The sequence below is a fragment of the Salvelinus namaycush genome, chromosome 20 (assembly GCF_016432855.1).
Source record: "Salvelinus namaycush isolate Seneca chromosome 20, SaNama_1.0, whole genome shotgun sequence".
In the NCBI taxonomy this organism is placed as follows: Eukaryota; Metazoa; Chordata; class Actinopteri; order Salmoniformes; family Salmonidae; genus Salvelinus; species Salvelinus namaycush.
This window is the reverse complement of record NC_052326.1, coordinates 54315355-54337977: the sequence shown is the minus strand read 5'-3', so window position 1 is coordinate 54337977 and position 22623 is coordinate 54315355. Positions and strand designations below refer to the sequence as shown.

Sequence of the window (22623 nt, the reverse complement as noted above, 5' to 3'; positions counted from 1 at the left end):
AGAACCCAGCAGATATGACAAGGCATTGATAGATCAATAGATGTGTTACTATACTAACTAAGAACCCAGCAGATATGACAAGGCATTGATAGATCAATAGATGTGTTACTATACTAACTAAGAACCCAGCAGATATGACAAGGCATTGATAGATCAATAGATGTGTTACTATACTAACTAAGAACCCAGCAGATATGACAAGGCATTGATAGATCAATAGATGTGTTACTATACTAACTAAGAACCCAGCAGATATGACAAGGCATTGATAGATCAATAGATGTGTTACTATACTAACTAAGAACCCAGCAGATATGACAAGGCATTGATAGATCAATAGATGTGTTACTATACTAACTAAGAACCCATCAGATATGACAAGGCATTGATAGATCAATAGATGTGTTACTATACTAACTAAGAACCCATCAGATATGACAAGGCATTGATAGATCAATAGATGTGTTACTATACTAACTAAGAACCCAGCAGATATGACAAGGCATTGATAGATCAATAGATGTGTTACTATACTAACTAAGAACCCATCAGATATGACAAGGCATTGATAGATCAATAGATGTGTTACTATACTAACTAAGAACCCATCAGATATGACAAGGCATTGATAGATCAATAGATGTGTTACTATACTAACTAAGAACCCAGCAGATATGACAAGGCATTGATAGATCAATAGATGTGTTACTATACTAACTAAGAACCCAGCAGATATGACAAGGCATTGATAGATCAATAGATGGCTAAATAGGTTTTAAATGCCGAGTGGCGTAGCGGTCTAAGGCACTGCATCTCAGTGCAAGAGGCGTCACTACAGTCCCTGGTTTGAACCCAGGCTGTATCACATCCGGTCGTGATTGGGTGTCCCATAGAGTGGCGCACAATTGGCCCAGTATCGTCCGGGTTTGGCCGTCATAGTAAATAAGAATTTGTTCTTAACTGACTTGCCAAGTTAAATAAATAAATAAAAAGGGATACTGTAGAGCTTCCTGTCCTTGGACTCTGATCTCATGCGGCTGAGCTGCTGCCTGTGACAGCGGAGACTCCAGGGGTTGTGGCTGATCTTCTCTGAGCCCAGGCCGCTGTTATTATCCAGCATCTGGAAGGGAATATCACTGTAGATCTGGAGCTCTAGACGAGGACTCTTCAGCTCCTGGAGACTGGGTGGGGGACAATAAAACACACAGGACAACAGGGTTAACACAGGAGAGACCACTGGTCAACTACAGCACCACAGCATGCCAGTGTGGCTCTGGAGCCGCAGGTTAACTAACAGGTCTAACAGGTTAACTAACAGGTCTAACAGGTCAACTAACAGGTTAACTACAGCACCACAGCATGTCAGTGTGGCTCTGGAGCCGCAGGTTAACTAACAGGTTAACTAACAGGTCTAACAGGTTAACTAACAGGTCTAACAGGTCAACTAACAGGTTAACTACAGCACCACAGCATGTCAGTGTGGCTCTGGAGCCGCAGGTTAACTAACAGGTCTAACAGGTCAACTAACAGGTTAACTAACAGGTCTAACAGGTTAACTAACAGGTCTAACAGGTTAACTAACAGGTCTAACAGGTTAACTAACAGGTCTAACAGGTCAACTAACAGGTTAACTAACAGGTCTAACAGGTTAACTAACAGGTCTAACAGGTCAACTAACAGGTTAACTAACAGGTCTAACAGGTTAACTAACAGGTCTAACAGGTCAACTAACAGGTCAACTACAGCACCACAGCATGTCAGTGTGGCTCTGGAGCCGCAGGTTAACTAACAGGTCTAACAGGTTAACTAACAGGTCTAACAGGTCAACTAACAGGTTAACTAACAGGTCTAACAGGTTAACTAACAGGTTAACTAACAGGTCTAACAGGTTAACTAACAGGTCAACTAACAGGTCAACTAACAGGTCAACTACAGCACCACAACATGTCAGTGTGGATCTGGAGCTCCAGGGGCCTCATGCAGAAACAATACAGGTAAATGTAATAACAAGATTTAATCATTGCTAAAATAGTTAGACATATGAATCTATGTCCTATTTAATTTCCATGATCATTTCAGAATAAATTGCTCACTTTTTCTGACTGATGGTTCATACTGGTGAAGTAGCCTACAGGCCTACAACGTCCTCATTTCATTGGACCCCATTTTACAGTAGTAAATAGATCAACTACACTGAACATAAAATACAAAGTCAACATGTAAATGTCGGACCCGTGTTTCACGAGCTGAAATAAAAGATCCCAGAAATGTTCCACACGCACAAAAAGATAATTTCTCTCAAATTTTGTGCATGAATGTGTTTACATCCCTGTTAGCGACCATTTCTCCTTTGACAAGATAATCCTTCCACCTGACAGTTGTGGCATAATCAAGAAGCTGATTAAACAGCATGATCATTACACAGGTGCACCTTGTGCTGGGGACAATAAAATATCACTAAAATGTGCAGTTTTGTCACACAACACAATGCCACAGATGTCTCAAGTTTTGAGGGAGCGTGCAATTGACATGCTGACTGCAGGAATTCCACCATAGATGTTGCCAGATAATTTAATGTTCATTTCTCTCGGTAGGGCCTGTCCTACACGGCGTCTCGGTAGGGCCTGTCCTACACGGCGCCTCGGTAGGGCCTGTCCTACACGGCGCCTCGGTAGGGCCTGTCCTACACGGCGCCTCGGTAGGGCCTGTCCTACACGGCGTCTCGGTAAGGCCTGTCTTACACGGCGCCTCAGTAGGACCTGTCTTACACGGCGTCTCAGTAAGGCCTGTCCTACACGGCGTCTCAGTAGGACCTGTCTTACACGGCGTCTCAGTAGACCTGTCTTACACGACGTCTCAGTAGGACCTGTCTTACACGACGTCTCAGTAGGACCTGTCTTACACGGCGTCTCGGTAGGCCTGTCTTACACGGCGTCTCGGTAGGCCTGTCTTACACGGCGTCTCGGTAGGACAGGTCCTACACGGCGTCTCGGTAGGACCTGTCCTACACGGCGTCTCGGTAGGACCTGTCCTACACGGCGTCTCGGTAGGACCTGTCCTACACGGCGTCTCGGTAGGACCTGTCCTACACGGCGTCTCGGTAGGACCTGTCCTACACGGCGTCTCGGTAGGACCTGTCCTACACGGCGTCTCGGTAGGACCTGTCTTACACGGCGTCTCGGTAGGACCTGTCTTACACCGCGTCTCGGTAGGACCTGTCTTACACCGCGTCTCAGTAGGACCTGTCCTACACGGCTTCTCAGTAGGACCTGTCCTACACGGCGTCTCAGTAGGACCTGTCCTACACGGCGTCTCAGTAGGACCTGTCCTACACGGCGTCTCAGTAGGACCTGTCCTACACGGCGTCTCAGTAGGACCTGTCCTACACGGCGTCTCAGTAGGGCCTGTCCTACACCGCGTCTCAGTAGGACCTGTCTTACACGGCGTCTCAGTAGGACCTGTCTTACACGGCGTCTCAGTAGGACCTGTCCTACACGGCGTCTCAGTAGGACCTGTCTTACACCGCGTCTCAGTAGGACCTGTCCTACACGGCGTCTCGGTAGGACCTGTCTTACACGGCGTCTCGGTAGGGCCTGTCCTACACGGCGTCTCGGTAGGGCCTGTCCTACACGGCGTCTCGGTAGGCCTGTCCTACACGGCGTCTCGGTAGGCCTGTCCTACACGGCGTCTCGGTAGACCTGTCTTACACGGCGTCTCAGTAGGACCTGTCTTACACGACGTCTCAGTAGGACCTGTCTTACACGACGTCTCAGTAGGACCTGTCTTACACGACGTCTCAGTAGGACCTGTCTTACACGACGTCTCAGTAGGACCTGTCTTACACGACGTCTCAGTAGGACCTGTCTTACACGACGTCTCAGTAGGACCTGTCTTACACGACGTCTCAGTAGGACCTGTCATTACACGACGTCTCAGTAGGACCTGTCATTACACGGCGTCTCAGTAGGACCTGTCCTACACGGCGTCTCAGTAGACCTGTCTTACACGACGTCTCAGTAGGCCTGTCTTACACGGCGTCTCAGTAGGACCTGTCTTACACGGCGTCTCAGTAGACCTGTCTTACACCGCGTCTCAGTAGACCTGTCTTACACGACGTCTCAGTAGGACCTGTCTTACACGGCGTCTCAGTAGGCCTGTCCTACACGGCGTCTCAGTAGGCCTGTCCTACACGGCGTCTCAGTAGGCCTGTCCTACACGACGTCTCAGTAGGACCTGTCCTACACGGCGTCTCAGTAGGCCTGTCCTACACGGCGTCTCAGTAGGCCTGTCCTACACGGCGTCTCAGTAGGCCTGTCCTACACGGCGTCTCAGTAGGCCTGTCCTACACGGCGTCTCAGTAGGCCTGTCCTACACGGCGTCTCAGTAGGCCTGTCCTACACGGCGTCTCAGTAGGCCTGTCCTACACGGCGTCTCAGTAGGCCTATCCTACACGGCGTCTCAGTAGGACCTGTCCTACACGGCGTCTCAGTAGGACCTGTCTTACACGGCGTCTCAGTAGGCCTGTCCTACACGGCGTCTCAGTAGGACCTGTCCTACACGGCGTCTCAGTAGGCCTGTCTTACACGGCGTCTCAGTAGGACCTGTCATTACACGGCGTCTCAGTAGGCCTGTCCTACACGGCGTCTCAGTAGGGCCTGTCCTACACGGCGTCTCAGTAGGACCTGTCCTACACGGCGTCTCAGTAGACCTGTCTTACACGGCGTCTCAGTAGACCTGTCTTACACGGCGTCTCAGTAGGACCTGTCTTACACGGCGTCTCAGTAGGACCTGTCTTACACGGCGTCTCAGTAGGACCTGTCATTACACGGCGTCTCAGTAGGACCTGTCCTACACGGCGTCTCAGTAGGACCTGTCCTACACGGCGTCTCAGTAGGACCTGTCTTACACGGCGTCTCAGTAGACCTGTCCTACACGGCGTCTCAGTAGGACCTGTCTTACACCGCGTCTCAGTAGGACCTGTCTTACACGGCGTCTCAGTAGACCTGTCATTACACGGCGTCTCAGTAGACCTGTCTTACACCGCGTCTCAGTAGGACCTGTCTTACACGGCGTCTCAGTAGGACCTGTCTTACACGGCGTCTCAGTAGGACCTGTCTTACACGGCGTCTCAGTAGGACCTGTCATTACACGGCGTCTCAGTAGACCTGTCGTACATGTCTCTGCCTTCTGTGTGTAGCTCCTGAACAACACACAGGAACACAGGTTAACAACTAACGCAGGCCACCAAAACACAAACCCAGAGGCATCACAACATATTCAACTTAGTTAGCCAACCTACATTATTCCAGTCTATCGTATGAACAAATCAAGCAACTGGGTCCTACTCACTTCTCAGTGCTGTCACTCTCGTGCGGTAGCCTTTCCTCTTTGATCTCGGAGGTGGAGCGGTGGAGGCTGCGTCGGGAGTGTTTCCTCCGGGGTTGCTCCCTCTCCGGTAGGTCCTCGTGGTCCAGGATCTCGCTCTCCACGTACGGGTACGCCACCAGGTTGATGTAACCGTCAATATCCCCCTCAAAACACACCAAAACCATGCCTAGAAAGAGGAGAGGGGAGAAGGTGCACTTGAGTGGGTGATTTACACAATTACATTTGAAATATTTCAGAATACAATACAATGTTTAAATAAAAAATAAAAAATGTATTGGATCATAGAGTATGGAAAATCTTATGAAAATATAAAATTTGTATGGAATAAAAAAAAGCCTGCGTCAAATATTGTGATGATAATAAGGGTCTTTCATGGGAGAAAGACTGATGAGATATAATGTGTTGTCAGAAACCTGAAACGAGAGGAAAATACCACCAGTGTGTAAGATAAGCAGGGAAAGGGAAACGATACGGGTTCAGGTTTATAGGAGATAGAGGTGAATGTCATCTCATCTGGCCAGGCAGTCTGTCACAACAGTCAGGGTTAGGGAGAGGTTGAGAGGGAACAGGAGAGGAGAGACACAGCGAGAGACAGCGAGAGAGAAATAGGACTCATCTATCTCCTCTTTAATTCATTCTAGAGTGGTAGAGAATGTGTAGGTGAAAGATTACAGTAGAGAGAGACAGGCAGGGTGGAGCCAGAGTGAGTAAATGATGCTAGCCACTCTGTCCCTCTCTCTGAGGCGGCTGGGGCATTTCCTGAAACTTTCTGAAGAGAATGAGAATGCCCGTCTGTGTGTGTGCGGTGCGAGCGTCGACCGCTTTGTGTAGCCGTTAGCGATGATGCTAATGAAAACAGTCTTCTGGTTGATGGAAAGGCTTTCCCAAAATCCTTCTCTATTAAATGGTAACTACAATGTAGCCTTGTCAGTTTTACAAACTCTACCAAACTCTACAAAAACACAGCTAGGGCAGGGAAGGATGGGGTACGGCAGACCGGGGTAGGGGTGGAGTAGGGAAGGGTGGGGTACGACAGGGCGGGGAACGGCAAGGCAGGGCGGGGCGGGGTAGGGCAAGGCAGGGCGGGGCGGGGTAGGGCAAGGCAGGCGTGGGGAAGTATCAGCTTGGACGGGGAAGGGCAGCAGTAGGTAAATGCTCTTAGCTAGCCTCTCCTCTCCTGCTGAGTCTTGATAGATTGGATGGATAGATAGGATGGATGGATAGATAGATGGATGGATGACAGATGATGGATGGATGGATAGATAGATGGATGGATGACAGATGATGGATAGATGATGGGTAGATGGATGGATGATAGATTGATGGATGGTGGATGACGGATGGGTGGATATATGATGGATGGATGATGGGTGGATGATAGATGGATGATGGGTGGATGATAGATGGATAGATGGATGATGGGTGGATGATGGATGGATAGATGGATGATGGGTGGATGATGGGTGGATGATGGATAGATGATAGATGGATGATAGATGGATGATAGGTGGATGATGGATCGATAGATGGATGATGGATAGATGGGTGGATGATAGATGGATGGATGGATGATGGGTGGATGATGGATGGATAGATGATGATGATAGATAGATGGATGGATGGAGATGGATGGATAGATGATGGGTAGATGATGGATGGATAGATGATGGATGATAGATAGATGGATGATGGATGGAGATGGATGGATAGATGATGGATAGACAGCAGCTAAGGCTTTAGACTCTCAGATCCCTCCTAGATGATGTCACCAGTCGACCAGGACTCAACACCACTAGCCAATGGAGACAGGGCTGATGTCAGGGGAGGACCATGTGTGCTTACGTGTGTAAGTGAGAGACAGCCAGAGAGCGTAAGAGGAGAAAACGTGATTATGCGAGCACAGCAGTGTAACTGTGCTCCTGAAACAGAGAGCTAATTCTGTCAGGGATCAGTTTAATGACCATTAAATATTCAGCCTGTGTGTGTGTGTGTGTGTGTGTGTGTGTGTGTGTGACCAGAGCTCTTACACACAGTAGTTCAATCCCAGGTGAGCCGCTGGCATGAGCACGTATTCAAAAATCTTCACCTTTTACAGCACAACAAACAAGATGACATGGACAGATGGGACCTGATCCCAGATCAGCACAACAAACAAGATGACATGGACAGATGGGACCTGATCCCAGATCAGCACTACAGCACAACAAACAAGATGACATGGACCGATGGGAACCTGATCCAAGATCAGCACTCGTATTTTGAGACTTTTTATGAATATGGGCCCATCTTCTCTTTCATGCAACAGCAGCTAACTGAGCTCAGCAGCACTGAATAGGGCCATGTTGATCCAACTCAGGGGGTTCCCATACTTTTTTTAGCCCACGACCCCATTTTGATATCTGACAATTCTCGCGACCCCATTTTGATATCTGACAATTCTCGCGACCCCATTTTGATATCTGACAATTCTCGCGACCCCATTTTGATATCTGACAATTCTCGCGACCCCATTTTGATATCTGACAATTCTCGCGACTCCATTTTGATATCTGACAATTCTCGCGACCCCATTTTGATATCTGACAATTCTCGCGACCCCATTTTGATATCTGACAATTCTCGCGACCCCAACCATGTGAAAAAAATTACGTAAAGTATTCAGACCCCTTCACTTTTCCTCATGTTGTGTTACAGCCTTATTCTACAATACATTCATTTCCCCCTCATCAATCTACACACAATACCCCATAACGACAAAGCAAGAGTTCGCAAATTCATGAAAGATAACAGAAATACCTTATTTATATAAGTATTCAGACCCTTTGCTGTGAGACTCGAAATTGAGCTCAGGTGCATCCTGTTTCCATTGATCATCCTTGAGATGTTTCTACAACTTGATTGGAGTCCACCTGTGGTAAATTCAATTGATTGGACATGATTTGGAAAGGCACACACCTGTCTATATAATGTCACACAGTTGACAGTGCATGTCAGAGCAAAAGCCAAGCAATGAGTTCGAAGGAATTGTCCGTAGAGCTCTGAGACAGGATTGTGTCGAGGCACAGATCTGGGGAAAGGTACCAAAAAATGTCTGCAGCATTGAAGGTCCCCAAGAACACAGTGGCCTCCACCATTCTTAAATGGAAGACGTTTGGAACCACCAAGACTTCCTATAGCTGAACGCCCGGCCAAACTGAGCAATCAGGGGAGAAGGGCCTTGGTCAGGGAGGTGACCAAGAACCCGATGGTCACTCTTACAGAGCTTGAGAGTTCCTCTGTGGACATGGGAGAACCTTCCAGAAGGACAACCATCGCTGCAGCACTCCACCAATCAGGCCTTTATGGTAGAGTGGCCAAACGGAAGCCACTTCTCAGTAAAAGGCACATGACAGCCTGCTTGGAGTTAGCCAAAAGGCACCTAAAGGACTCTCAGACCGTGAAAAAGTAAATTCTATGTTCTGATGAAACGAAGATTGAATTCTTTGGCCTGAATGCTAAGCGTCATGTCTGGAGGAAACCTGGCACCATCTCTATGGTAAAGCATGGTGGTGGCAGCATCATGCTGTAGGGATGTTTTCAGTGGCAGGGACTGGTAGACTAGTCAGGATCGAGGGAAAGATGAACGGAGTAAAGTACAGAGAGATCCTTGATGAAAACCTGCTCCAGAGCGCTCAGGACCTCAGACTGGGGCGAAGGTTCACCTTCCAAAAGGACAACCCTAATCACGCAGCCAAGACAATGCAGGAGTGGCTTCGGGACAAGTTTCTGAATGTCCTTGTTGCCCAATCAGAGCCCGAACTTGAACCCGATCAAACATCTCTGTAGAGACCTGAAAATAGCTGTGCAGCAACACTCCCCATCCAACCTGACAGAGCTTGAGAGGATCTTCAGAGAAGAATTGGAGAAACTCCCCAAATACAAGTGTGCCAAGCTTCAAATCAAAGTTTATTTGTCATGTGCGCCGAACAGGTGTAGACCTTAGTGAAATGCTTAATAACAGGCTCTAACCAATAGTGCAAAAAAGGTATTAAGTGAACAATAGGTAGGTAAAGAAATAAAACAACAGTAAAAAGACAGGCTATATACAGTTGCGAGGCTATAAAAGTAGCGAGGCTACATACAGACACCGGTGAGTCAGGCTGATTGAGGTAGTATGTACATGTAGATATGGTTAAAGTGACTATGCATATGTGATGAACAGAGAGTAGCAGTAGCGTAAAAGAGGGGTTGGCGGGTGGTGGGTGGGACACAATGCAGATAGACCGGTTAGCCAATGTGCGGGAGCACTGGTTGGTCGGCCCAATTGAGGTAGTATGTACATGAATGTATAGTTAAAGTGACTATGCATATATGATAAACAGAGAGTAGCAGCAACTACTCTGGGGGGGGGGGGGGGGGGGGGGCAAATATGTAAACAGTCCGGGTAGCCATTTGATTACCTGTTCAGGAGTCTTATGGCTTGGGGGTAAAAACTGCTGAGAAGCCTTTTTGTCCTAGACTTGGCACTCCGGTACCGCTTGCCATGCGGTAGTAGAGAGAACAGTCTATGACTGGGGCGGCTGGGGTCATACTCAAGAAGACTCTAGGCTGCAAAAGGTGCTTCAACAAAGTACTGAGTAAAGGCTCTGAATACTTATGTAAATGTGATAATTCAGTCGATTAAAAAAATTTGCAAAAATGTCTAAAAACCTGGTTTTGCTTTGTCATTATGGGGTATCGTGTGTAGATTGAGGCTGTAACGTTTCAAAATGCAACGTAGTTAACAGCCCATGTTTACCTTTTTTAAATGTGGGGCTATGGCAGTCAAACATTCTAACAATATTTCTAATTGTCTTCTCAACTCACCATCACATACTTTTAATGTGGGGCTGTGACAGTCAATTGAAAATGAGTCTGACACAATGTATCTTATCTCACCTCCACTAATGAGATGGGTGTGCTTGACGCATGTCAGGGGGCGTGGTCGATAGAGCGCACCTCATCTCTGCTGTCAAATCCAACCTGGATGGATATTTGGTTTTAATGCAGACGAGAGTACTGAATCCAGCTTCACACAGATATGAGCTGAAGAAGGGTACTATGAGTTTTATGGTGCGTTCAAGACCACTGGAAATTCGGAAAAATGCGAGGTCAAATCACGATGTCATTAATCTTCAAACAGGAACTCCAGAAAGAGTCCAGAGTTCCCGAGTTGGATGACCGTACAAAATGATCGGAGACAAAATGTCCTCCCAGTCGGAGCTAGTTCAACCCCCCCCCCCCCCCCCCCCCCCCCAACTAGTTTCTAGTTGTCTTGAACACACTGAAGTTGGAAGTCGGAGATATCCGAAGTCGGAGACTTCCCAGTTGTTTTGAAAGCGCCATTAATGCTCAGAGGGAGAAAGCAGGGTATTTATTCCCTTTGAGTCAGAAACCAAAGCTTCTCCGTAGTGACCTGTGAATGCAGTTCCATCAGCTGTTCGATTTCACGATTTCACTGGCATGTCAACTGAGCCAGGATCACAGTCAAAACGGATTGGTAAGTAGGTCCCAAAGTGCTCTTCCAAGCATTGGAGGTGAGTAGTCATCACTCGAGTGGGACACTTACCGATGCTGTTTTCTGTTAGAAACATGCACAGCCCGAGGGAAGGGGGCGTGGTTCTCTTTCGAAAGACTCACCAATAAGAATTCTTTCCTCTGGATCCACTAATTGTTTTCACCATATCGATTGCGTTCGGTAATATCAAAGTCTCCGCAGAAGAGACACCCTAACGACACTGGGCCAATTGCGCTTCCGCCCTATGGGACTCCCAAACACGGCCGGTTGTGGTACAGCCTGGAATCGAACCAGGGTCTGTAGTGACGCCTCTAGCACTGAGATGCAGTGCCTTAGACCGCTGCATGTAGCCTACGGTCCTATCCAGAGCCACGTATAGGAACAATTAGGGTTAAGTGCCTTGCTCAAGGGCACATACAGATTTTTCACTTAGTCGGCTCGGGAATTGGAACCAAAAACCCATCGCTCTTAACCACTAGGCTACCTACCGCTAACTCAACGGGACCCCGTTGACCTAACTCAACGGGACCCCGTTGACCTAACTCAACGGGACCCCGTTGACCTAACTCAACGGGACCCCGTTGACCTAACTCAACGGGACCCCGTTGACCTAACTCAACGGGACCCCGTTGACCTAACTCAACGGGACCCCGTTGACCTAACTCAACGGGACCCCGTTGACCTAACTCAACGGGACCCCGTTGACCTAACTCAACGGGACCCCGTTGACCTAACTCAACAGGACCACGTTGACCTAACTCAACAGGACCACGTTGACCTAACTCAATAGGACCACGTTGACAGTGTTTTCCATTAGCACCGGCAGTTACCTTATCAGCCGGTTAGACTCATTTTCAGCCAGCTACTTTTCCACTTCATATTAACTAGGTTACTTTTCATTTAAAAGTTAAAAATTCGCTAGTCCGATTGCCTGGGGGAAGTAGAAAAAAATAGACAAGATGAATATAGATAAAATAAAAAAAGACCTATATCAAACAATTAGGCCAGTCCCATCAGAATTGGATCAGTGTCCTCCAGACATAATATTTTACACAATGTCCTCCCAATCTCAGAGTGTAATTATTGTAGACCTGCATTGACAGGCACAAGCCGTTTTTCAAATCATGCCTTTTTTTTTTCTTTGCTCAAAAGAAAGCACATTTGTTGAAATTCATTACTAGTTAGTGAGTTATTTGTCCGGTTATAGCTCATCTTTGGTCAGCAATGAAAATCCTGGGAAAGTGATGTTGTGTGCATCACCTGTGTGTGCCTGTGGCCCATAGCCAGAGGAGAGAGACATTACGCAGCAGGTAAAATAATGAAAACACAACAGACTAACTAGATAGCCAAACTACACAATGTGTTTGGAATTGGCTGATTCTCGCTAGTTAACTATTAGTGTGTATTAAGGTCAATGTCATATCCTAAAATAACTTTCCACCGGGACATGTGAATAACCGTAAATGGCCAGGTACAGTAGATGAAACCAATGCTGCATACTCCAGTTGTAAAACCGTCTCTCAAGCGCTCATAATTGGCCAGGATTCTTCTCTATTCCAAACTGTCCATGGTTATTCTGACAAAGCCTAATTAATAAGTAACTCCTATACGGTCAAGATCTCCCCTGAACATGGAATATTTTTTACCTTACAAATAGATATACATCTTAGTTCGCTACCTCACCCAACTTTAGTCATTTGATCCCTGGTTCATTGAATGGGGGATTTTTTTTTTAATAGAAGACAAAAACTATTTGGTTGTAATTGCATTGTTGCAGGATGGCTAACCATCCTCCTGGAGAGATATTGAGTGTGCAAGCTTTTACTCCAGTCCTGCTCTAACACCCCCACATTGTAAAAAAAAACAGCTGTTCAATAGGACCTGGTGTGTTTGAGCAGGATTGGATCAGGGTTGGAGCAGGGTTGGATCAGGGTTGGAGCAGGGTTGGAGCAAAAGCCTGCACACCCAGTATCTCTCCAGATGGAGGGTTGATGGACCACGTCTTACGCAGTATTTTACTCTGTGGGTGTTAAATGCCTTGCTGAAGGCTTCAACGGCAGGAGATGGCAGATAATACATGGGATCTGAAACCAGCAGACTTCCATTGTCAATAACAGTGATCCTAATAAAGGTTATTTTATGAGGTGGTTTCTGACGTCATACAATTTGTAATGTTTTGGCTCATGGTGTTACAGACCTTTATTTTGGGGGGTGAGTGACTTGAGTTTTCGGACAAGTAAAAAAAAAATCGTTTATACTTGTCCAAAGGAGATGTGGCAAAAAAAATGTGAATGTCAAGCCCTGATATACATATTCTAGTGGTCTATTGATAGGATAGGTGTCTGTCAGTCACAAAGTGAGCGATAACAGATGAACGCAGTCTGCTGTCCAGGTACAAATTGTCCGCGCTGTGGTTGGTTGCAGGCACATTTCTTTACACGGAGGGAGAGAGCATGATGCTGGTGAATTTGCACGTCCCATGTAATGTAATGTGGTAACACTGAGTTGGACATTGGGAAGGACGGTCAGAGCAGGGACATTGGGAAGGACCGTCAGAGCAGGGACATTGGGAAGGACGGTCAGAGCAGGGGCATTGGGAAGGACGGTCAGAGCAGGGGCATTGGGAAGGTGCTAAACAGGCATACAGAGACAGACTGGGACAGACTATTGTCACATACCTTTCTCTTTATGTGGAGTATGGGGACTCCAAATATTTATATATATATATAAATATATACCTGGCAGCACTCAGTAAGTTGAGGCTCTACTCTGTTGGATTTCAATGTATCTCTCAATGAAAATATTTGTACAGGTAAAAAAAATAGCTGGGCCTATTCAACGTCTATCCACCTAGAGCAACAATAAAGTCTGTGAATAAAACCTCCCCTACAAGGACATCATGTAATACCGTACCTTCCTCCTCCTGACGGATGTCAGGTATCCATATGTATGTTAGAGTATGACCTCAAGTCATCTGTCAGGAAATAGAACAGTCCATTCTCCTGATTAACCGCTGAGAGACACGTTACAGATCCCTCACTGCCTCCTCCTACAGGAATCCAGATCACAGCCAGACGAGAACCGGCACCACAGACCACAGCCAGACGAGAGCAAACACCACAGACCACAGACCACAGCCAGACGAGAGCAAACACCACAGACCACAGCCAGACGAGAGCCAGAACCACCGACCACAGTCAGACGAGAGCCAGAACCACCGACCACAGCCAGACGAGAGCCAGAACCACCGACCACAGCCAGACGAGAGCCAGAACCACCGACCACAGCCAGACGAGAGCCAGAACCACCGACCACAGCCAGACGAGAGCCAGAACCACCGACCACAGCCAGACGAGAGCCAGAACCACCGACCACAGCCAGACCAGAGCCAGAACCACCGACCACAGCCAGACCAGAGCCAGAACCACCGACCACAGCCAGAACAGAGCCAGAACCACCGACCACAGCCAGACCAGAGCCAGAACCACCGACCACAGCCAGACCAGAGCCAGAACCACCGACCACAGCCAGACCAGAGCCAGAACCACCGACCACAGCCAGACAAGAGCCAGAACCACCGACCACAGCCAGACGAGAGCCAGAACCACCGACCACAGCCAGACCAGAGCCAGAACCACCGACCACAGCCAGACGAGAACCAACACCACAGCCAGATGAGAGCCAGAACCAACACCACAGCCAGATGAGAGCCAGAACCAACACCACAGCCAGATGAGAGCCAGAACCACCGACCACAGCCAGACGAGAACCAACACCACAGCCAGATGAGAGCCAGAACCAACACCACAGCCAGATGAGAGCCAGAACCAACACCACAGCCAGATGAGAGCCAGAACCAACACCACAGCCAGATGAGAACCAACAACACAGCCAGATGAGAGCCAACAACACAGCCAGATGAGAGCCAGAACCACCGACCACAGCCAGATGAGAGCCAGAACCACAGCTCTTTCCACTGCAGTGCTTTTATAAGCTGTCTAACTCAATATGATTGATTAGACCAAACGATGCCATCCCAAACACAGATGGCTGGCTGGGGAGCCAGGCGTGCTGCTCTACGTGCATTATAACACTATGATTTACTCAGGATTTAGAAACATGGACACACTGTAAATGAAGAAAAATATCCTCATAAGTTAGTCACACCTTGCAAGTAGAGTATATTACGCTCAACAATATACTGAAAGATAGGCCAAATCAAAGACGGTATATTTTCAATATTAAAAAAATATATATATGTAAGAAAAGTGTTATTGAAATCAAAATACTACTCATTATTACTGAGCAAACGGTAAAGCAAACACAAACGTCTGCTTTGTAGCACCTACAGATGAAACATCATGGAGTCTTAAAGGAAGCCTGGGTAAGCCCAAAATGTAATATGCAAACTTTGATCAATTATTTCTCAATTATGCTTCAACATAAAAAAAAAAGTAGAATATATATGTCCACAATCCCTGATCCAATGCTCCAAGTCTATGGATTCATTTTGTGAATATCCCAAAGAATCATGGTCCTGTTTTGTTCTAGTTAGCTCCATAGACAGCCTGGCTAATGTTAATGTCTGTCTGATAGTTATAACATCCTGTCTCCTCTCTCAGATAGAGAACTCTGTGTACCGTCAGACCTGCCAAGAAAAAGGCCAAAGCCACACTGTGACAACAGGAGAGTCAGATCAAAGCCTATGAGAAGTCCTGGTCTGTCCTACTTTTGGCAGGGTGTGACAGTGTTTTTCCCAGGAGACTTAGTGACAGTGTGCGTCAAGGTCCACATGGTTTCTCTCTCTCTCTCTCTCTGAAGGCTGCAGGGGAAAGCCTCTGAGTGGGTGACGAGGACTGAATCCTACAGGAAACTAGGTTGTCTGTGTGACACTTCAAGAGAACACACTCAGGGACAATGTTGGTTGAGAATCAGACCTCATTGTCTTCTGTCTGCAACGTTTCCACCTGCACTGAGGGTTTGAGGGACCCTAGGAGGGGTAGGAGTGGAGGGGTAGGACTGGAGAGGTAGGAGTGGAGGGACCCTAGGAAGGGAGGGACCTTAGGCGTGGAGGGACCCTAGGAGGGGTAGGAGTGTAGGGACCCTAGGAGGGGAGGGACCCTAGGAGGGGTAGGAGAACGGGTAGGAGTGTAGGGACCCTAGGAGGGGTAAGACTGGAGGGGTAGGAGTGGAGGGACCCTAGGAGGGGTAGGAGTGGAGGGACCCTAGGAGGGGTAGGAGTGGAGGGATCCTAGGAGGGGTAGGAGTGGAGGGACCCTAGAAGTGGAGGGACCCTAGGAAGGGTAGGAATGGAGGGGTAGGACTGGAGGGACCCTAGGAGGGGTAGGAGTGGCGGGACCCTAGAAGGGGTAGGAGTGGAGGGACCCTAGGAGGGGTAAGACTGGAGGGGTAGGAGTGGAGGGACCCTATGAGGGGTAGGAGTGGAGGGGTAGGACTGGAGGGACCCTAGGAGTGGAGGGACCCTAGGAGGGGTAGGAGTGGAGGGACCCTAGGAGGGGTAGGAATGGAGGGGTAGGACTGGAGGGACCCTAGGAGTGGAGGGACCCTAGGAGGGGTAGGAGTGGAGGGACCCTAGAAGGGGTAGGAGTGGAGGGACCCTAGAAGGGGTAGGAGTGGAGGGACCCTAGAAGGGGTAGGAGTGGAGGGACCCTAGAAGGGGTAGGAGTGGAGGGACCCTAGAAGGGGTAGGAGTGGAGGGACCCTAGAAGGGGTAGGAGTGGAGGGACCCTAGGAAGGGTAGGAATGGAGGGGTAGGAGTGACGCCATCTGACTGTAATACCTTTGCCAGTGTGATTTTGGCCGTTTTGCGCGGCACAACACTCCCTGAACTGTTGCACAGTGGCACCTCTGTCAGCGTGTGATGAACCACAGTGCTTTTCATGGCACTACGCAGGAGGAGGAGCGCCCCACTTCTCTAGTCACTTCATCATCCAAACAGTGGGACATTCATTTGACATTGGAACATTCCTCCCACCTTTGTACTGGGTCAGAATGAACTGACAGACGGATGAATAGATGGGATGAACAGATGGATGAATGGGATGGACGGATGAATAGATGGATGGATGGGACGGACGAACAGATGGGATGAACAGATGGATGAACGGATGGATGAACGGATGAACAGATGGGATGGACGGATTAACAGATGGATGGATGATTGACGTGTGTTTAACTGAGAGCTTGTCAGGTAACATTACACTACCAGTGCTTGGTTCTGACGTGTGTGTGTGTGTGTGTGTGTGTGTTCCTCCTCTTACCTTTGTACTCCGGTGTAAACTCCTTCATCTCAGGAGGCAGCGACTCGTAGAAGCGTTGCTCCCGGCTGATGAGGGGTTTACACACCGTGTGGTCGTCGTAACGCATCATACTGGTGTGCCCTCCCACCTGGTGTACGAAGGGCTCTAGTGGTACCCCTCCACACCGCCGTCCCCCCTGGCCCAGCCCCAGCCCCCCGAGGCCTAACCCTGCCTGGCTCGCTCCGTGCTTCCCCGTTGCTGCTTCCATGGTGTGGGGAAGGCACATGGCGTTGGAGGGCCTGGTGGGGGTGGCGGGGGCATGGGCGAGCAGGCCGGGCGAGCGTGGGGTGCAGGGAGGCAGCTGGGAACGCACGCTGCCGCCGGGAGGGGGAGGAGCCAGCCCGCCAGCCGCAACCCAAACGGACCAATCAGATCCCGGCTCCTCGATGAAGAGCACCGGGCGATGACGTCACACCTTCGACAGCCACCTGAGAGATGGGAGGCAGGGTGGGGGAAGAAAGACGGAAAGAGAGAAGAGAAGAGAACGTCAGTCAGAATTGTTCATTATTCAGGCATTTTTAGGGGTGTGACATTTAAACACATTTGGGATCGATGACATTTATCACTCACGAGAGTGAGTGAGCGAGAGAGCGCGAGAGAGAAAGCGAGAGAGAGAGCGAGAGCGAGTGGGTTAATTGAGTGAGTGAACTAGCCGTACGCAGAACAGCATATAAAATATTTCCCATCCCAGGGCTCAGACAGCATCCAAACTGATTCACTATATAGTGCACTACTTTGACAAGAGCCCATAAGACACTATATAGGGAATAGGGTGCCATTTGGGAACGCAGCCATACATCCCCCCCACAACAACAACAGCACACACGTCAAGGCCACATGTCCCTGGAAAATATAATTCCTCATAAAGTCCAACTACCTCGTAAAATATAATTATAATAATGCTGGGGTGCTTAAATGTGTCCTGTTACACACTTGTACAAGTGTTTTTTGGGAAATGTCTTCCTTGCGAATCCCAACTCTCCCTGAGACAAGCGTAGGGAGTGGGGTCACCATTGTCCAGTGCCCCCAATTAGGGTTAAGTTCCTTGCTCAAGGGCACAGCGTCATATTTTGTTCCCAGCTTGGTCGGCCCCGGGATTCAAACCCACGACTTTTCGGTTACTGCCCCCATATTATTATGTATGTCTCAGATCAACTTTTCTCAGATCTTTAGTAGCAGGAGAAGTGTTTCAGAATTCAGGGTCAGATTACATCGACGTGATAAAACAACTACGTTAGAACACAGGAGTCTGCAGTGTCTCAGTGTAGGCCGAGCTAAGAGAGAGACACCGAAGTCTACCAGCGGAAAATTAACGTATGGATATGTAGGTTAATCTGCTGTAGAGCCAATCGGACTCCTTATCCACGTAACAGAACAAACAGATAGCTCACCTGACTCACCGGCCTACTGGATTATTAATCTGACACGTGATGTCTTTTCCATTCCACAATAGAAGCTTTCCAAATATAGGCTAATCAATTGTTAAAACGACATAGGGTCTGTTTTCCAGAGAGCATCTTGACTGGCTGCATCACCGCTTGGTGTGGCAACTGCTCGGCATCCGACTGCAAGGCGCTACAGAGGGTAGTGCATACGGCCCAGTACATCACCGGGGCCAAGCTTCCTGCCACCCAGCACCTCTATACCAGGCGGTGTCAGAGGAAGTCACAAAACATTTCAAAGACTCTAGCCACCTAAGTCATATACTGCTTTCTCTGCTACTGCCCAGCAAGCAGTACCAGTGCACCAAGTCTGGAACCAACAGGACCCTGAACAAGCCTTAAGACTGCTAAACAGTAAGCTAAACAGTTTGCTAAACAGTTTGCTAAACAGTTTGCTAAACAGTTTGCTAAACAGTTTGCTAAACAGTTTGCTAAACAGTTTGCTAAACAGTAAGCTAAACAGTTTGCTAAACAGTTTGCTAAACAGTTTGCTAAACAGTAAGCTAAACAGTAAGCTAAACAGTAAGCTAAACAGTAAGCTAAACAGTAAGCTAAACAGTAAGCTAAACAGTAAGCTAAACAGTAAGCTAAACAGTTAGCTAAACAGTTAGCTAAACAGTAAGCTAAACAGTAAGCTAAACAGTTAGCTAAACAGTTAGCTAAACAGTAAGCTAAACAGTAAGCTAAACTGTTAGCTAAACAGTAAGCTAAACAGTAAGCTAAACAGTAAGCTAAACAGTAAGCTAAACAGTTAGCTAAACAGTTAGCTAAACAGTAAGCTAAACAGTAAGCTAAACAGTTAGCTAAACAGTAAGCTAAACAGTAAGCTAAACAGTAAGCTAAACAGTTAGCTAAACAGTAAGCTAAACAGTAAGCTAAACAGTAAGCTAAACAGTAAGCTAAACAGTTAGCTAAACAGTAAGCTAAACAGTAAGCTAAACAGTAAGCTAAACAGTAAGCTAAACAGTTAGCTAAACAGTTAGCTAAACAGTAAGCTAAACAGTAAGCTAAACAGTTAGCTAAACAGTAAGCTAAACAGTAAGCTAAACAGTAAGCTAAACAGTTAGCTAAACAGTAAGCTAAACAGTTAACCAGCTACCCGGAATATCGGCATTGACCCTTTTTGCGCAAACTTTTTTTGTCTCATCACATACGCTGCTATTGTTTATTATGATGCGTTTTATCTTTTAATTATTTCTCTTTTCTGTCTCTCTGTATTGTTGGGAAGAACCTGTAGTTAAGAATTTCACTGTTAGTCTACACCTGTTGTTTACCAAGCATGTTACAAATACAATTTGATTTGGTAGTAGGCGAGGAGGTGTAATCTGGGAAACTGCTATGAGATAATGACTACTGGCCCATAACAGTGAGACAATGACTACTGGCCCATAACAGTGAGATAATGACAACGGGCCCATAACAGTGAGATAATGACAACGGGCCCATAACAGTGAGATAATGACAACGGGCCCATAACAGTGAGATAATGACTACTGGCCCATAACAGTGAGATAATGACTACTGGCCCATAACAGTGAGACAATGACTACTGGCCCATAACAGTGAGACAATGACTACTGGCCCATAACAGTGAGACAATGACTACTGGCCCATAACAGTGAGACAATGACTACTGGCCCATAACAGTGAGACAATGACTACTGGCCCATAACAGTGAGATAATGACAACGGGCCCATAACAGTGAGATAATGACAACGGGCCCATAACAGTGAGATAATGACTACTGGCCCATAACAGTGAGATAATGACTACTGGCCCATAACAGTGAGACAATGACTACTGGCCCATAACAGTGAGATAATGACTACTGGCCCATAACAGTGAGACAATGACTACTGGCCCATAACAGTGAGACAATGACTACTGGCCCATAACAGTGAGACAATGACTACTGGCCCATAACAGTGAGACAATGACTACTGGCCCATAACAGTGAGATAATGACTACTGGCCCATAACAGTGAGATAATGACTACTGGCCCATAACAGTGAGACAATGACTACTGGCCCATAACAGTGAGACAATGACTACTGGCCCATAGCAGTGAGATAATGTCTACTGGTCCATAGCAGTGAGATAATGACTGATGGCCCATAACAGTGAGATAATGACAAAGTGCTGCGTCTAACAGAACAAGAGGATGTAGTAATTTTTTACTACAGTCTGACAGACCATCCAAAAGACAAAGACAATGGATTACAAAGAACTGCAAATAGTTAAGACATTATGATGCCCTTTTTGTTGCCACTATCAGTTAAGAGTTGCGAGCTAATATATTTGAAAAGTAGGCATAACCCTCTAACGTTAACGGAACTACATTAGGTCGGTGGGTGGTGGGTACAGGGTGGGAACAGTGTGGGTGGGTGAGTGAGTGGGTACAGTGTGGGTTGGTGCGTGGGTACAGTGTGGGTTGGTAGTGTTGGTGGGTGGGTAGTGGGTACAGTGTTGGTGTGTGGGTACAGTGTGGGTGGGTACAGTGTGGGTGGGTTTACAGTGTGGGTGGGTGGGTACATTGTGGGTGGGTGGGTACATTGTGGGTGGGTGGGTGGGTACACAGTGTGGGTACAGTGTGGGTGGGTACAGTGTGGGTGGGTGGGTAGGTGGGTGGTGTGGGTACAGTGTGGGTACAGTGTGGGTGGGTGGGTACAGTGTGGGTGGGTGGGTAGTGTGGGTACAGGGTGGGTAGGTAGCTGGCCGCTAGACTAACTTACCAACCTAAAAACAGGGTTAATTTAGTGACTGACATAAGAGGAAAAACTGCTGACACCACAACCACATTTAAAAATTGCACCTTGTGTAATTCAACTATTCTACCTGGCAACAGACGTTGAAATCAAGTGTCCTACCTGAAAAAGAAGATGCTTATTTCTCCGAATGAGAACGATTTGCCAATTCCTTATACAAATGCATAGTTTTATGCTCCTGGCACATTTATAAAAACACAGACTACACAGCTAGCACATAAGTCTGTGGCTAAAATAATGCTAGCAGAACGTGGTACCGCGAGGTCGCGCGTGTGACAAAACTGAACATACATTTTCCATACTCGTGTTCATTGATACTCCCGTCTTAGTACGGTCTGCTCTGTTATACATTTTGGGAGTTAAGACAAAGGGTACAAAAAAGGTTTAAATGGATACTTGGGGATGTTGGAAATGAGGCCCTTTTACTTCCCCAGAGTCAGATTAATTTGTGGATACCATTTTTATGTCTCTGCGTGCAGTTTCTCTATATATATTTATATATTTTTCTGCTTATCTAAGCCTCTTGAGCTGTCTGTATCCTCCTGACTGGTGGTTCTAAAAAAAAAAATTAAAACAAATGCTTTTAAGCAGTATTCAGTAAATTTATTTATTGCTTTGCTTTTCTAAAGTCTACCAACCTAAAGTCTATCTATGGCTCTGGCTGGTCAACAACAGTGACATCATTTTGTCCGATTTGACCTCGGCCCTTTCGGCTTAATTTGTATCACCTTGAAGGCATGTGAGCCTTGGCGAGTGGCGGCGGCAGCGACAGCAATGCGGCCAGTCTGAACTAAATTTACAACATTGAAAGGACTAATGTCAGAGTGCGAAGGATTTAACACGGACCACAAATAGACACCGACAGCTTCTGTCAGTTTACATTATACTACTACTACTTTAGATATATACATTCTACTTATAGAACTGTATCCTGCCTACATACATATATTTTATTTATTTAACCTTTATTTAACTAGGTGACAATGGAGGGAAAAAAACGATTCCAAAAATCGATCTTGACACCGTCTGTCAGTTTACATAGATCCACCCAGTTTAGTACTTATAGAACTGTACAGTTTACATAGATCCACCCAGTTTAGTACTTATAGAACTGTACAGTTTACACAGATCCACCCAGTTTAGTACTAATAGAACTGGTCATGGCTACAT

General features: G+C 47.2%; 1 protein-coding gene across 1 annotated transcript in view; it reads right to left on the bottom strand.

Annotated features, from left to right (window-relative positions):
- Window positions 1-959: 959 nt before the first annotated feature.
- Window positions 960-22623, bottom strand: part of LOC120065506 (inositol hexakisphosphate kinase 1-like) — a 59771-nt gene continuing 38107 nt past the window's right edge. The window contains exons 2-4 of the mRNA XM_039016563.1: window positions 17206-17672; window positions 5350-5554; window positions 960-1181 (exon numbers count right to left, since the gene is read on the bottom strand). Coding sequence (XP_038872491.1) covers window positions 974-1181; window positions 5350-5554; window positions 17206-17470 — 678 coding nt within the window. The 5' untranslated portion in view covers window positions 17471-17672 and the 3' untranslated portion in view covers window positions 960-973. The remainder of the gene's footprint in view (window positions 1182-5349; window positions 5555-17205; window positions 17673-22623) is intronic.